At 57.4% G+C, this 14985-nt stretch overlaps 1 protein-coding gene across 2 annotated transcripts; it reads right to left on the bottom strand.

Annotated features, from left to right (window-relative positions):
- Positions 1-59: 59 nt before the first annotated feature.
- On the bottom strand, positions 60-5360 carry PRSS56 (serine protease 56). Of its 2 annotated transcripts, none has more exons than XM_045367896.2 (13): positions 5053-5360; positions 4328-4435; positions 3903-3953; positions 3609-3798; positions 3156-3255; positions 2909-3068; positions 2568-2710; positions 2192-2354; positions 1825-2001; positions 1567-1731; positions 1400-1462; positions 926-1032; positions 60-563 (listed from the first exon to the last, which is right to left on the bottom strand). In XM_045367896.2, exons 1-13 carry the CDS (start codon positions 5147-5149, stop codon positions 273-275), a joined length of 1815 nt encoding a protein of 604 aa, XP_045223831.2. In that variant the 5' UTR covers positions 5150-5360; the 3' UTR covers positions 60-272. The 2 variants fall into 2 exon arrangements, with proteins under 2 accessions (XP_045223831.2, XP_005574674.2); XM_005574617.4 differs by having other exon boundaries at positions 1825-1998.
- Positions 5361-14985: the final 9625 nt, after the last annotated feature.

Raw genomic sequence — 14985 nt, 5'->3', positions numbered from 1 at the left:
ATCCCACCCCTGAGACTGAATGTCCACCCACCAGGTCCCGTCCCAAGAAAGCTCCAGAGTTGTTTCCATGTATTATAAATAACATTTATTAAAGCAGCTGTGATTCTCTGATTGTAAACCTGGGAAGACACGGAGGGCCCAGGACCCCCACCCCATCCCTCCCGCGCACACCCAGCCACTATGGCAGCAACAGTTTGTGATTATGCTCCCGAGCCGCTCTCAGCTCCTGGGAGCAGTAGGTCCTCCCCAGGGGCTGGGGGCCCAGACATGGCTCAGGGTTGCCTGGCGGGGGGTACCTGAGGGTTGAGTGGGTGGTGCCCCTTCCTCTCCAGTCCAGGCCCCTGCCCTACATCCATCCAGTGTCCCTCGGGCTCCCCTTCTGCCAGGGCAGCCACGCGGAAGGCCTGCAGGGCCTGCACCAGCAGTCGGGGGAGGCTGCGAGCCAGTGTGGCCGGCTCCAGGCCCACCAGGCCACTGAAGGCCACATGCCGACCCCCCAAGCCTGCCCGCACCCAGGCTCTGAAGAGCCCGGTCAGTGTCTTGGAGCCCAGATCTGCCAGGACCTACAGAGGGAGGAGTGGGGATCAGGGGCCCTGAGTTGGAATCCCAGAGGTCACCCCCTCTGCCCCGGGCCCCAGAAACTCTCACCTAGACCCATGCTCCTTCCTTTCTCCCCGAAACCCTGCTCATTTCCCGCTCCTGTGGACACCCCCACCCACCGCTCTACTCACTCTCCCCACCACCATCCCCAGTGGCCTGGCTTACACTCCGCGGGCCCTACTCCCTCTACCTACCCCCAGAGCAGGGGCAGAGGCGACCCCAGGCTGCTGGGAGGGCATCGGGGCTGAGCTCTCTGCACCTTCCCTGGGCTAGGTCTCAGCCTTCCCAGGCCACCGTGAAGGAGTCTGGAAGCCTGGGGGCCTACCTCATGAAAGTTCATGGCCAGGTGCTCCGAGGGGACCTGCAGGATCCAGGCATGGGCCCCCTGCAGGGCAGCCAACTTCTGTCGCAGGGGCTCCAGCCCAGGGCAGCCTGGAGGAAGAGGAGAGGCCCGGGGAATGATGAACGGATGCGGTATGGAACTGGAGGTGGCACTCCCACCAGCACTTCAGGACGGCCTCCCAGGGGACACACTTAGCCTCTTATGATATAGATGGGGAAACTGAGGCTCGGGGAAGTTAAGCAGTAACACCAGGCAAAGCATCCCTGTTTGACACTGATGAGAGCTAAAACCACAAGTCCTCCAAAAGAGTCTTACCCTCTGTGGCGGGGAGGGGAGAGTGAGTTCACTCTGTTGCCCCACCGGGTAAGTGCTTCCCGGAGCTGCCTAAAAGCGCTTCCGACCTCATCCAGGCCCTCGACCTATCCCCTCCCGAAGGTCGGCAGAGGGCGTCATTACCATTGGCTTCTCTGCGCGGCTCCGGCCTCCACTTCGGGAATCGAGTGCCTGCAGCCCGCGATCCTGGGGAGGCACAGGGTTAGGGGACCTCCTCGGCCGGAGAAAGTGGCTCCGCCGCGCGGGTGGGGCCGGGCCAGGGCTGGGCTGGGCTGGAGGGCGCGGGGTACCTGAGTGCAGCCGCAGCTCGCGGGCAGGGTGCCGGGGAGACTCCTGGAGCGCTGGAGCGGGGCGAGCCAGGGCGGGGGCCAGGCGCCGCAGCCCCGGGCGCGGGCCGAGCAGCTCCTGGGCGTTCCGCAGCAGGCCCAGCAGCGTGTGCGCCAGCGAGCGCAGCTCTGCAGACCGTACAGGAGTCGCAGCGGCGGTCAGAGGCTGGCCAGGCCCCTTTCCCTCCGCCCCCCGTCCCGGTCCCGGTGAACAGAACTGACCGCATCGCCGCCGGCGCTGCAGGCACTGCTGGTGCGCCAAGCGCGCACAGGCGCCCTGGGACCCCGGGCACAGGCGGGCATAGAAGGCGCAGAGCCGGGCGGTGTCTGCCTGCAGTTCCTGGGGGGGTTCCCAGGCCAGAAGCTCCCTGCAGCTGGGCTCGCGGCTGGAGGAGGCTGCTGCGGGCGGGACAGTGGTCAGCTCACCCTCCGTTTGGGGCCCTAGCTCCCACACTCCTTCCCCGGAGGGAGACAGGCTTTGCCGAGGCAGAAGGGAGCTGGGAATGGGCACGGGCCGGGTGGAAACGGGCTTGTCCCACGGTTGTCCGTTGGGACACTGGGGACGGGGCATTGGAAAGAGAGTGCTCACAGCTCATCTGCTCCTGGAGCCAGTCCTTGAACACGGCCACGCGGGTGTAGACTCCGGGCTTCCCTGGCTCCCCGCAGCCGTCCCCCCAGGAGGTGACTCCGAACAGGACTTCTCTAGGGCGGGGGCCAGGCTCAGAACAGGTCAGGGGGCCTCCCGAGTCACCCTGCGGGGCCAAGAGAGAGGACGCTGCCTTCACCTGCCCCCTGTGACGCCCGCCTTACGCCTGGCAGGCGTGAGCTTGCCACTTGTATCCATTTTAGCGATGAGGACAGAGAGGCTCAGAGAAGTCGAGTGACAGCCAGTTGTGGAAGGAAAGGAGGCCGTCGTGGCCCTGGGGAGGCTCAGCCGGCCTTTTCTCATCAGACTAGGTTCATACCTGGCACGAGTCAACGCCCCCCGCCAGGTACCCGGCGCAGAGCATGGTGCTGGGGCGCAGCCCGGGCCCCAGGGCCCTTCGGCAGGTGTCGGCGCTGAGCAGGGGAACACGGGCCTCTCTCACTGCCTCAGCCTCAGGCCCGTCTGCAGGGAAGGGGTGGAAGGCTCAGGTTTGGAGGGCAAGAGCTCTGCCTTGAGTGTCCCCTTCCCACCACCCCCCTTGATTCCTCCCCCTTTGAAAGAGCAGGCAGCATTTTTCCAAGGCAACCCGGCCTCCCCACACTCTATTACCTCGGACCTCCAATTCTTCCCACCACGCGCCGGCTCACCCACGCCCAGTACCTTCGAAGAGGGCCCCCCAGCCCGCGATGGCGCAGGCGGTGCCGGCAGGGGGCTCCTGGGGCTCCTGGGGCAGGCACACGGGGCGCGCCGGCCCCCCCGGGCTCACCGGCGTCCACAGCTGCACCAGGGCCAGGTCGTTGTGGAAGGTCTGCGGGTCAAACTGAGGAGGGGGAGGCGGCGCAGGGTCAAGGAGGCGCGAGTGGGGGTGCGGTTCCCAGCCTTGGGGGCCTGGAGACTGCCTTCTTACCTTGGGGTGGGGCAGGATGCGGTTCACTGGCACCTCCTCCGCTTGCTCCCCCCGGGGCCCCTCGGCCAGCGTCACAGTCCACAGAAGCTCATTCGGGGCGCTGCGGGACGAGCGGTGGCTGAGACGCAGTAAGGACAGGGGCACACGCAGCAGGCCCCTCGGAGACCCTACCCCTCCGCCCGCACGCAGGGCTTTCTCTACTTGGGGGCAGGGAGGGCGGGCCGGGGAGGGGTCCTGTCCCAGAGGGGCGAACGCGCCCGGCAGTGCCACCCCCTCCGGGCTGGCATCCTGGCGGGGCGCGCTCTGCCCCTTGAGACAGGGCAGCCTGGGGCCGGCAGCCGCCAGGGGGCAGCAGAGACCACCTTTCCCGCGCGTCGCCCGCCGGACAACCCGGCAGGTGCGGGGCCCAGCGCTGGGGACCCCGGCTGGGCAGGGCCTGGGGGCCCTACTTACCCCACAAAGCAGTGCGCTGCCGTGAGCACCCAGGACGCCGCTACCAGGACGCCGCCGCACAGAGGCTGCCCGCCGAGCTGCAGCCTCACCAGCCAGGGCCAGGCCCCGGGCGGCGCCGCGCTGCCCCCGACGATGCGGCCGTGGGCCCGCGTCACGTTGGCAGTGCTCGGGCGCCTCTCGCCGCACCGCCCTAGAAAGGGGCAAGGGGTGTTACGAGAGACATGTTCTGGCCATCCTCGCCTTCGAGGCCCACCGGGCTCTCAGGCCTGCCCTCTCCAGCCTTTCCAGCCTCACCTGGCTCAGGTGGGTCCTGGAGGGGAGCTTGAAGCCTGGGGCGCCCAGATCCTGCGGAGAAACAGCGCTGAGTCTTACTGCCGCCCTCTCGCCCGTCCTCACCCCAGGCTGGGCCGAGCCTCTTTCTCCCCGTCTCTCAGCCCTCCAGCCCACACAGGTTCTATTTCAACAACCATGAACTTCTCCTGGTCACCACAGGAGCACAGAGTGTTTCTGCCTCCCTGCCTTTGCACAGGCCATGCCCCAAGCCTAGCAAGTCCCTTCCACTTGGAGAGACGGACCTTCACAAATATCGTCTTGGTTGCGGCCCAACTCAGTCTCTGCCCCCAAGAGGGGAGTTAAGGCTGAAGGGAAGGGACAGGGGCAGCAGAATGGGCCCAGGGTAGGCAGCAAGTTCAGTGGGGCATGGGGGGCAGGGTGGGCACCTCGGCACTCGTGCGATCTGTGCTGGATCTCCATCGCCACTCGGTTTATTGCCCACTGGGCACTCCTCTGGGCTGCCTGCAACGCCTGAGTCCCCTGGGCTGACAGAACTGCTAGGACAGGGGGCACACAATCATGCGTTGTTGGGGAAGAGCCTCAGCCTTATCCTCCTGGTCCCAGCCCTGAGCCCTGCCTCAGGAGACCCACAAGCCTGGGACAAAATGAGGTGAGTGAGGCCCTGGGAAGCTGGGCCCAGCACTCAGAGCCCATGGTCCCAGGTTCTCAGCCCAAGATATCTCCCTAATTCAACTGAGTTGGACTGGAATCTTTGAAAGGTGCTTTTCCTTAACAATTTTTTTAAAGACACCACCCCAAAGATACATCACAGAACTCAGTCTTATTGACTGAAAGAAGCTGTGTTTGAGTGGCCTACCTTCGGCCAGGACAGCCAAGGGTGTGATACTGCCCCGGGCTGTTTCTCTCTGCTCCACGGGGCCTTCTCTCCATTCCTTTCGGCATGCTTGACAGCTCCCCTTCCCTCTCTCGCCACACCCCTCCTCTCCCACCTATATCTCCGTTCTTGGCCCCTTCTCGCAGCAGGGTGGGCAGAAGGGGCCAAAGGTCCTTATGAGTAGGGGTGACAAGCTCTTCTGTCCCCGTCCGCCCAGGGTCCCACTTCCTCTACGTTCTTCCCGATTCCGCGGCTCTCAGACCAGCCTGGGCTTACCTTGCAGGGTGCTGGGGGGCAGGCGCGTGTACAGTGGGTGCCCGTGAGCAAACCATGAACTTGGGAGAGGTAGCAGTAGCAGCACAGCCAGCAGCATGGTGACCAGGAGCTGAGGTGAGAGACCCCCGTCCTCTCTCCTCCTCGGAGTCTACCTTCCGGGTGCCTATCCTTTGGTGCCCGCCTTCTGCTGCCTTTCGGCCCCCAGGCACTGAATTCTTGTCCCTCAAATCATCTGACCCTGTTCTCTTACATCAAAATTACCCGCCTCCCTGGTCAGCCCTCACCTGGCCCTTAACTCCTAGGAGCCCACAGGGGAACGGGGCTGCGGGGTCTTTATAGAGGACAGCCTGGGGGAGGGGTGCATGGGAGGGTGGCCAAGACTGGGGGAGGAGTGGAGTAGTGGGCTTGACCTTCACCTTTCAAGTCTCATCATCCCAGCTCTGAGCCCCCCTTCTGTCAAAGGAGCCCTTGTTTCTGCGGCTCCATCAAAGGGGCCAAGACAGGGAAGAAGAGCTGACGGTTGGGCTGCAGGCCAGGCAGAGGGGGGCTGCTGGGTGGGGGCGGGCCCTGGCTTCAGGGCTGAGATGGGGGGGGATCCCCATCTGCCTCTACCCCCTGAGGAGCTTACAGCTATGACGGGGGCAGATGCTCCTGGAGGGAGGAGGGCAGGGGGTGTCTGGGGTTTCTCAGCAGCCCCACCCCCTGAGGAAGCCCTGGAGCTCCCCACCCCTCTGCCCCTAATTGCTTGGCAGAGTCCCTCCCCAATGTGGCCATTTCTAAAGATGATCAAAGCAGCCTAATTAGCGCCGTAATTGCCGCACTGGGGGTGGTGGGGTGGGAAGGGGCAGAGGCAGGCAGCCGCAGGAGTGGTGCAGAAAGGGAGGCGGGAGATGAAAGGCCCACAGTGGCCCAGTTCCGGGAGGACAGGCCCTAGCAGCTTCTGACGCTCTCCCAGACCTGGCCCTGCACGGTGCCCGCTCCGCCTGTCCGACATTGTTCCGTGACCCTGATCTGGCAGTGGAGATTCTTCTGGAGTCCTCTGGAGTCTCATGGGCAGGATCACGCAGCTCTTCTGGGATCGAGTTACCACCTGGGGTAGGGTAGTGCCCGTCTGCGCTGCCCAGGCACCCCAATTCATGTGAGGTGAACTGGTGAGAATATTCATCAGCAAATGCTATGACCCAGGGCTCTTTCCGCCTGGAGAGCCAGCTGTTCCACAGTCACCAGCACACCATGCTAAGGACCCCTTTCCCCAGTTACCACCGCACCTCACCATGACAATACCTCTGCTTTGGGAATGCCCTGAAAATACTGTCTGCGGATGATTCTGGTGAGTGAATTTGGTGACGTTGGAAAGGACTCTGTTCACCAGAGTATCTATCCATCTATCCATCTTTTTATCAATGACCTCCAAAATCTTGGCAGACAGGGCATCAGCTCAACACAGCTTGAATTTTAGCATACACAGAGAAAGAGTCCAAAGGAAGATCGCCTATGGTTCCCAGTAAGAGCCATCAAGGCAGGGGACCCAGGAACAGAGAGGGTGGTTGGGAAATCCTCACAGGCCTCTGGATGGAGAGGCCACAGCTTTGACAGAGCTTCTGCCCTGCAGGTTACCGCATCCAAGCTGAGGGGATAAGCAGATGGAGCCAGCCCCGCAGGCAGCTCTATGGACACTTCCCCTGGGGAATCCCTCCAGGAAGGTATGTCCTGCCCATTCTTGCCGAGTCATGCAGGCCAGGCCACAGCAAGCCCACACAGAGTCCCTGGGCCTCCCTCCTGCCTCTGGTCTTCAGGTGAGAGGCAGGGTGAGAATCCAGCCACTGCCAAAGAAAACGGAGGGACATTTCGGCGTGGACCGTACTGCTCAACCCCGTTCTGCTGTTCTCTGGTTCCTGTGCCCACAGCTGGGTCCCGAGCCCTCTCCTCTCTTCTGTATGGATCCACCCCCAAGTCTGGCTCAATTTTGTCCACTCCCACAGGTCACCTCTTAGAAAGCACATCAAAATCCCACCTCATAAAATTACTTTGTTTATTATTAAGTGTGCACTCACTCCCTGTCTGCTTCCTCCATTGGAATGTGATGGAGAGACTTCCAGGCCTCTATCACGCAGTCTTGTTCTCTGTAACACAACCCTCTTCTATTTTCTTTATTTTTTTGTCTTTACATTTGAGGCAAGGTCTCACTCTGTCACCCAGGCTGGAGTGCAGTGGCACAAATCACGGCTCACTGCAGCCTCGACTTCCTGGGCTCAAGTGATCCTCCTGCCTCAGCCGCCTGAGTAGCTGGGACCATAGGCATACACCACTACGCCGGCTAATTTTTAAATTTTTTGTAGAGGCAGCATCTCCCTGTATTCCCCGGGCTGGTCTGGAACTCCAGGGCTCAAGTGATCTGCCCACCTCAGCCTCCCACGGTGCTGGGATTACAGGCATGAGCCACTGCACCTGGCCCCGGACTTCGTATTTTCTTTATTTATTCCTGTGTTGCAGGATGTTGAAGGGGGTTCTTGGCTGTTATAAGGGGCTCAGTCTCCCATAGTCTAGTTAAGAGGGTACCAGCAGTTGGCCCCAGACCTCCTGCCAGTGAGCAGCTCGATGCCAGGGACCTGCCGAAATGTATGCCATCCTCTATGGCTCCTTCCCCGAGTGAATAGGAAAACAGGACAGGGGCGAGGGGCCTTGGTGGAGCACAGCAGCCTCCCTTGCTTCCCCAGCCAAGCTGGAAAGGACAGGTGAGGTCTCAGGAGGAATCATGGAATTTGAATTCCTTGATCAGGAATCAAGGAAGCTGGTAAGAGGGAGAGGCTCGCATTTCAGTTACCAGTTGGAGGGCAGGGCTTGTTTGTCGGGCTCCGTGCTGGCCCAGCATCTCATGCATGTGCTAAATGAATGAAAGATCAGCCCTGAAGACCAGATGTGGTGGCTCATGCTTGTAATCGCAGCACTCTGGGAGGCCGAAGCAGGCGGATCACTTGACGTCAGGAGTTTGAGACCAGCCCGGCCAACATGGTGAAACCCCATCTCTACTAAAAATATAAAAATTAACTGATGTGGTGGTGGGCGCCTATAACCCCAGCTACTTGGGAGGCTGAGGCATGACAATTGCTTGAACCCAGGAGGCAGAGGTTGCAGTGAGCCGAGATTGCACCACGGCACTCCAGCCTGGGCAACAGGGGAAGACTCCATATCAAAAAAAAAAAAAAAAAAAAATCAGTGTTGGCCCCTCCCCTGCTCCAGGGCTGCATCTCTTGCCTCCTGGCACTTCTATCTTAACCTGCCCAAAGCAGTGCTGGGATCTCCCCTCCCCTGCCAGCTCCCTGTCCATGCTCTGCTGCCCTTGCTCTCACGGCCGCACCTGGCCTGTCCAGTCCCGGTTGCCCTCCTCTGGTAGGCCCAGCAGTTCCTCTTCCTTCAAGTTTGGGTCAGGCAAAGAGAAGCAACATTTTCTGAGGGGAACTTAAGGCAGCTATTTCCAGATACAGGGAGAGAATGTGGCTCAGAGAGGTGCAGAGCTCGCCCCCACCCCTGCTGTCCCAGGCTCTCCCTCTTTCTTCTCCTTTTGGGCGGAGCCTGGTGACTGTCCAGGTTGCAGGAAGGATGCAAAGGTGACCAGGAAAGCCCCTAGTTCTCCTCTTCCTCCCTCACTGCCTCCACTCCAGGCTTCCATATCTCTTCCCTGGGAGGAGAGAGGTCCTGTCTGTCACTTGCAGGCCCTCTCTCTACCCCTGGGTGTCCTCCGAGGTCATAGCTGCTCCATCTCCATCCTTCCCACAGGCAGAGGCAAGCCTTGGTCTCAACCTTCCCATTTCAAGAAGAGACAGGGAAAGAACTTTGGACCTTGTCACTGTTATCTCTGGAAAACCCCAGCAGGCTCCTGTCAGGAGGTTCCAGTGGACTCAGGTGATACAAGTCAGTCCCACAGCCTCCTCAGAGGAGGAATGAAGGTGGGAAGGGCTGGGCCTCTGGAAATGGAAAGGAGAGAGCCGGCACCTGGAAGGGCACCTGCCTGTGATGCAGCATCTCTGCAGTTGTCCTTTGGGGAAGGGCCTTCCTCTTCCAAGCCCCTGAAGACCCCCCATGTCATGGAGGTGCTTGTCCTTCCCTCCTTCCCAAACTCCCCTGACCTCCTAGTCCTCTCCAATGAAGTGGACAAAAGCATAGTAGGAGCCTGGGCCACATGGTGAAACCCCATCTCTACAAAAAAAAAAAAAAAAAGAAAGAAAAAAATACAAACATTAGCTGGGCATGTTCACATGCACCTGTGGTCCCAGCTACTTCGGAGGCTGAGGTGGGAGGATCACTTGAGCCTGGGAGGTAGAGGTTGCAGTGAGCCAAGAATGTGCCACTGCACTGCAACATGGGAGACAGAGCAAGACATTGTCTCAAGAAAAAAAATAAATAAATAAAAAAGGCAGAGTGGGAGCAGCAGCTGAGCAGGCTGCCTTTGGGGCTCTATCCCTAGATGGGAGGGTGGGACCTGCAGCTAGGCCAGCTCTGCTGACCACAGTGCGGCTGCCCTATGAAGGTGCGAGGGGAGGTTGAGTTAGGCTCTTCTTGGCATGAGACCACAATTCAGAGCTTGGCATGGAGATTCAATTGCACCTCCATGTGACTTTGGGTGAATCTCTTCCTGTTATGGGCGGAATCATGTCCCTAAAAAGATATGTGGAAGTTCAACCAGTACTTCAGACTATGACCTTATTCAGAAATAGGGTTGCTGCTGTAGTAGTCAGTTAATAATGAGGTCACAATGGAGTTGGGTGGGCCCTTCATCCAATATGGCTGGTGTCCTTACAAGAAGACACAGAGACAGAGACACACAAGTGAATGTCATGTGACAAGAGAGGCGGAGGCTGGAGAGATGCAATTCAAGCTGGGGAATGCCAAGGACAGCTAGCAATAACTGGAGCTATGACAAGGGCATGGGACAGGTTCTCCTGGAGAGCCTTCAAGAGAGCAGGGCCCCACTGACCCCTTGTTTAGACTTCTAGCCTCCAAAACTGTGAAAGAATAAATTTCTGTCGTCTGAAGCCACCTGGTTTGTGGTAACCTGTAACAGCAGCCCTCGGAAACTAATATACTTCTCCTCTGTCAACCTCATGTCCTCATCTGGGAAATGGGCCAGTAATCCCCGTCTTGTTGGCGGGGATTTAAGGAGCTGACACAGTTAGGCCTCCTGCAAAGGGCTGCCAGGGATTGTGGTCATTGCTGTAGATCAGCTCTTTGTAAATGTGACGGAATAGATAAATGCTGTTTCCCTGCATGAATAGAGGGCAGGGAGGGCCTGAACTTGGGAGACAGCAAGGGAGCTGTGGGAGCCCAGAGAATGATGCGAAACTGCAGAAGGGGGAGGGGCTTCCCAGGTTGTGTGTGGCCTGGGCCCCAGCTTGTCTGAGTAGGGGCTCACTTCACCCCATGGGGCCTTCCTCATGGATTGCCTGTCTCTTTTAGCTTTTCAGCTTTGCTTTCTGTTCTGACCTTCCCTATCCCTCATGGGCTGAACTTGACTTTCTTTTTTTTTGAGACGAGTTGTTGCTATATTGCCCATGCTGGTCTTGAACTCCTGGGTTCAAGCAATCCTCCTGCTTCAGCCTCCCAAAGTGTTGGAATTACAGGCACGAGCCACCATGCTTGGCCTGTATTTGACTTTAAGAGGGCTCTGAAGAGGCAGAGGTGCTGTCTAGCCCAGGAGGGAGCTCTGCTGAAGCTGGGACGCCTGCAGGCTCTGTGGGTCTCTGACAATGGAGTGACCCTGGAATCTGTATCCAGGGCTTTCTGCAGTAGGTGAGACCCGTGGCCTCCCCGGTCTCTTCTCACCCAATATTTTGGGCATGGACACATCCAGACCACCACCGATGCCACTGAAGACCACTGTTCAATCCTGTGATGAAAGAATGCAAACCATTTCACAATTTTATTTGTTTCCTCTCTCGTTCTTTTTTTTTTTTTTTTTTTTTTCTTTTTTCTTGTGATCTCCTTAAGTTTTCTTTCCTTTCTTTCAATCTGGCTGATGGCTGTGTTTCTTTGAAATCTGCTAATTTAACACCTTCAATTTCTATGCTACTATTAACATTCTCCCCTCCTCCTACATAGTAGAGTCTCCCTGATCAATATTTCCCATTGCTGTTGCTTTCAAATCTTTTTGTTAACTTAGATGATTTTTATTTGAGATGGAGTTTCACCCTTGTCACCCAGGCTGGAGTGCATTGGTATGATCTGAGCTCACTGCAAACTCTGCCTCCCAGTTTCAAGGGATTCTCGTGCCTCAGCCTCCCGAGTAGCTGGGACTCCTGTGTAGCCACCATGCCTGGCTAATTTTGTATTTTTAGTAGAGACGGGGTTTCACCATGTTGGCCAGACTGGTCTCAAATTCCTGACCTCAAGTGATCCGCCTGCCTCAGCCACCCAAAGTGCTGGGATTACAGGCATGAGCCACTGCGCCCGGCCTTAGATGATCTTTTTAGAAAACACCATCTCTCTGATGCAAAGACGTTTCCTGGAGTCATGGGGTTCTCCTCATGGTTACTTCCAGTCATTTACTGCTGCCAACATAAACTCAAATTAGATTTAATAAGTCATATTAAAATTTTCAATAGGATCCCTCCTTACAGCAAATTTCTAGCAATCTATCTCTCCAAGCTTTTATCTGCATCAATGCAAAAATAAATTTTGGGAAATGGTGGTTATTTATTAATGATGGCTTAATTTCTGAAATGGAGATTTATTTTATTGTGTTTTGCTTTTTACTTTCTTCTGTGTGCTTTCCTGTGTTATTTGAATTCTTTAAAATCAGCAGGTAGCATTTATACAAATACGAAACATCAAGAGTAAAAAAAAAAAAAGGACAGGCATCAAGTAGAAATCTTATCAATGAGACAGAGTTTATTGATATAATATTTCACCGAGTAAATATTCATTAATGTCAAAAGCTGGTTGAGTAAAGGGAATTTCATGTAGTTCGATGTATTACAATGTATCAAACCTTCACAATAACTGTTTGAGGCAGGCGTTGTCAGACCCATTTTACAGATGAGGCCACTGAGGCTCAGAGAAGTTGATTGACGTAGCTGAGACCACACTGGTAGGAACTGGAGAAGAGAACTGGAGTAGGCTGTTCTGCCTACTGCCAGAGGTCACACCCTCAACCTCTGCCCAGCCCTGCCTCGGAAGTCCACAGGTGCCTTCTGACTGCTAACCCTGCAGGTGTTTGCTAAGGTATCCACATAAAGGTTGAAGGTTCTTGAAATGGATGAAAGGGTTGGGGCCGAGGCCTTGTCTCCTCTTGCGGGGGAGTCAGCTGTGTGAGGCAGGAGTGGGTGAGGCAGAACAGCTGAGAAGACACCTAGGAGTGGGGTTGGGGCCTGCAGATGATGGGAGACCAGGGACCTAAAGGGGAGAGGAGGAGGAGAAACCAGAGACACGGGTGCCACCAAAGTTCCTCCAGTGTCCCTTCTGCATCTATCTGGCAACCTCCTCAGAGCCCCTGAGGTTGGGGAGGCCTCATGGGGGTGCTCCAGCTACTCTCTCCTGTGTCCAGCCAGCAGGCAGGGAGCAGGAAGGGGTGGGTGCCTAGGTCAGGGGGCCCTCTGTAAGGCCTCACTTACCCTCCTGCTGGGCATGTCCGGCCCCCTGCCCAGAGCTCCAAGCCTCATCACTCAGGGCCAGGTGGAGGCCATGTAGGGTGCAGGGAGAGCTTACAAAGCCAATAAATCCCCCGAGGCAATTACAGCGGTGAGCGAGGCATAAACAAGGCGCTTTGCCTGCCGCAGCCACCCCTCCCCTGTACACACGTGCGCATGCACACACACAGGAGCACACACACACACATACACACACACACATGCTGGAGCCAGCCTATTTGCAGGGTAATGGCTTTGCGACAGCAGAAATTATCTGCAGCATTAGAGGCAGCCTGGCCAGGCAGGGCAAGCTGGGGGCAGGGCCTCAGGATGGACCCGGGGGATACTAAGGGAGGAAGCAGGTGCTTCCAGACTCGCAGGCTAGGGTCTGGGCCCCTGGAAACACTGCAGGGCTTGGGGGAGTGGGTGCCGGCTGCAAAGGGCTTGGTGAGGGCCAGGACAAGTGGTGAGTCCCTGCCCACCCCTGCCCACAGCTCTTTCCCTTTCTACTTCCAAGGCCTGTAAGTGGGCAGATAACTGGGAGCAGCAGTGACTCAGGACCTGAAATCACAGCTGAGCAGCCACTGGCTCCTGTCCTGGCCTGAAAGCCATGTCCTTTTCCCTAGCCCCAGGGAGCCACACTTGGTAGCCTAGGGAGAGGGGCATGGGGTGATTAAGGAATGAAAGGGAGCCCCAGAAAGGAGAATGCGTGTTGTGGGTGTGGTGATGGGGATGGCAGGGTTTGCATTAGCTGATTGTTTCCCTCCGTGACTGTCATGGGAATTAGGGCTGGGCTGCCCGGCAGTGCTGGGGAGGAGGGGGCTCTGGAGGGAGCACCTCCTCCTTCCCCAGGTCAGGAAACTGAAAAGAGCCACCACCTGGATCTTCAGAAAAGACTTCTGGCTGCCCGTTTTAGGCCAAGGACAGAGAGGGCTAATCTCCCCCTATACCCCTTTAGCAAGCTAGCATTGGTAGGGGCAGCAAAACCCAAGTAAAGAGAGTGGGGCAAGCTGGACTCCCAGGCCTATGGGGCTTTGAGGTTTTCAGTGATGTCGGGGTGGGAACAGTCCCAGGGGTCCTTAGCATCCTGCCCCAGGGCTTGGCTAGACCTGGCATCTGCGGTGGGGGTGCTCGCTGGTGAATCATGCCTGTCAGCCTGACAATAAAGCTGGGCTCTGTGACTCTGGCAGCAACGGAGCATCCTGCCCACCTGCGGGCACACCCAGATTGCATTTGCTGAAATAAATTGCTGGAGAAAATAAATCCTGCACACATGATTAATGGGAGGCAGGGAGGCAGGCAGCCAGCATGAGGAGCCACTGGGGACAGAGTGACAGTTGGGCACAAAGCCAGCACAGCCACGGGGCCTCCGGGAAATGGCTGTAGCAACTGTATGGCTACCAGGGTCACTGTGGTCCCTGCCACTGCCACTGCACAGGGAACCTGACCATGCAGGCTGACAAGGCCCCTAGGGACTCAGGCCAGCTCCCAGCTTGACTCTGCGTCACTGCAGGTGGTGTGGAGGGGCCGATCCTGGGCTTGCTACTGTGACCTGGGCCAGACCATGCCTCCTGGGGATTGGAGACCCCACGGACCAGAGCAGGGAAGAAATCAAGCCAGTATGTTGGGAGGAGGGGTGAGGGTGAGGGGTAAGGACTTCCCAGCTGGCCAGCTGTGAGTTCTTGAGCAAATTACCTCCTGTCTCCTCATCTGCTCAGTGGAGCTAATACCAGGGCCTTCCTCAGAAGGTTGTTGAGGGGCTCAGCTTAGGCCACCCAGTCAAAGCATCTGCTAGGGTGCTGGGCACACAGGGGGCTGTCCCAGATGACAAAGGTGTGCTTAGCATCTATGACATGCCCATGCTGCGCTGAGGACTGGGGCACAGTCTCCGCCCTCATGGAGCTTATAGCCTGGTGGTAGGCAAATGGTAAAGAGGTAATAATAGTAAGGACTGGCTCGCACCTGTAATCCCAGCACTTTGGGAGGCCAAGGCGGGCGGATCATGAGGTCAGGAGATAAAGACCATCCTGGCTAACATGGTGAAACCCCTTCTCTACTAAAAACACAAAAAAATTAGCCGGGTGTGGTGGTGGGTGCCTGTAGCCCCAGCTACTCAGGAAGCTGAGGCAGGAGAATGGCAGGAAGCTGAGGCAGGAGAATGGTGTGAACCTGGGAGGTGGAGCTTGCAGTGAACCGAGTTCACGCCACTGCACTCCAGCCGGGGCGACAGAGTGAGACTCCGTCTCAAAAAAAAAAAAAAAAAAAAAAAGCAAAACAAAAAAACCACCCGAAAAAAAAATTAGCGAGGACT

The sequence above is a fragment of the Macaca fascicularis genome, chromosome 12 (genome assembly GCF_037993035.2).
Source record: "Macaca fascicularis isolate 582-1 chromosome 12, T2T-MFA8v1.1".
In the NCBI taxonomy this organism is placed as follows: Eukaryota; Metazoa; Chordata; class Mammalia; order Primates; family Cercopithecidae; genus Macaca; species Macaca fascicularis.
Note: the sequence above shows the minus strand (reverse complement) of the source record. Positions and strands in the feature narration are given on the sequence as shown.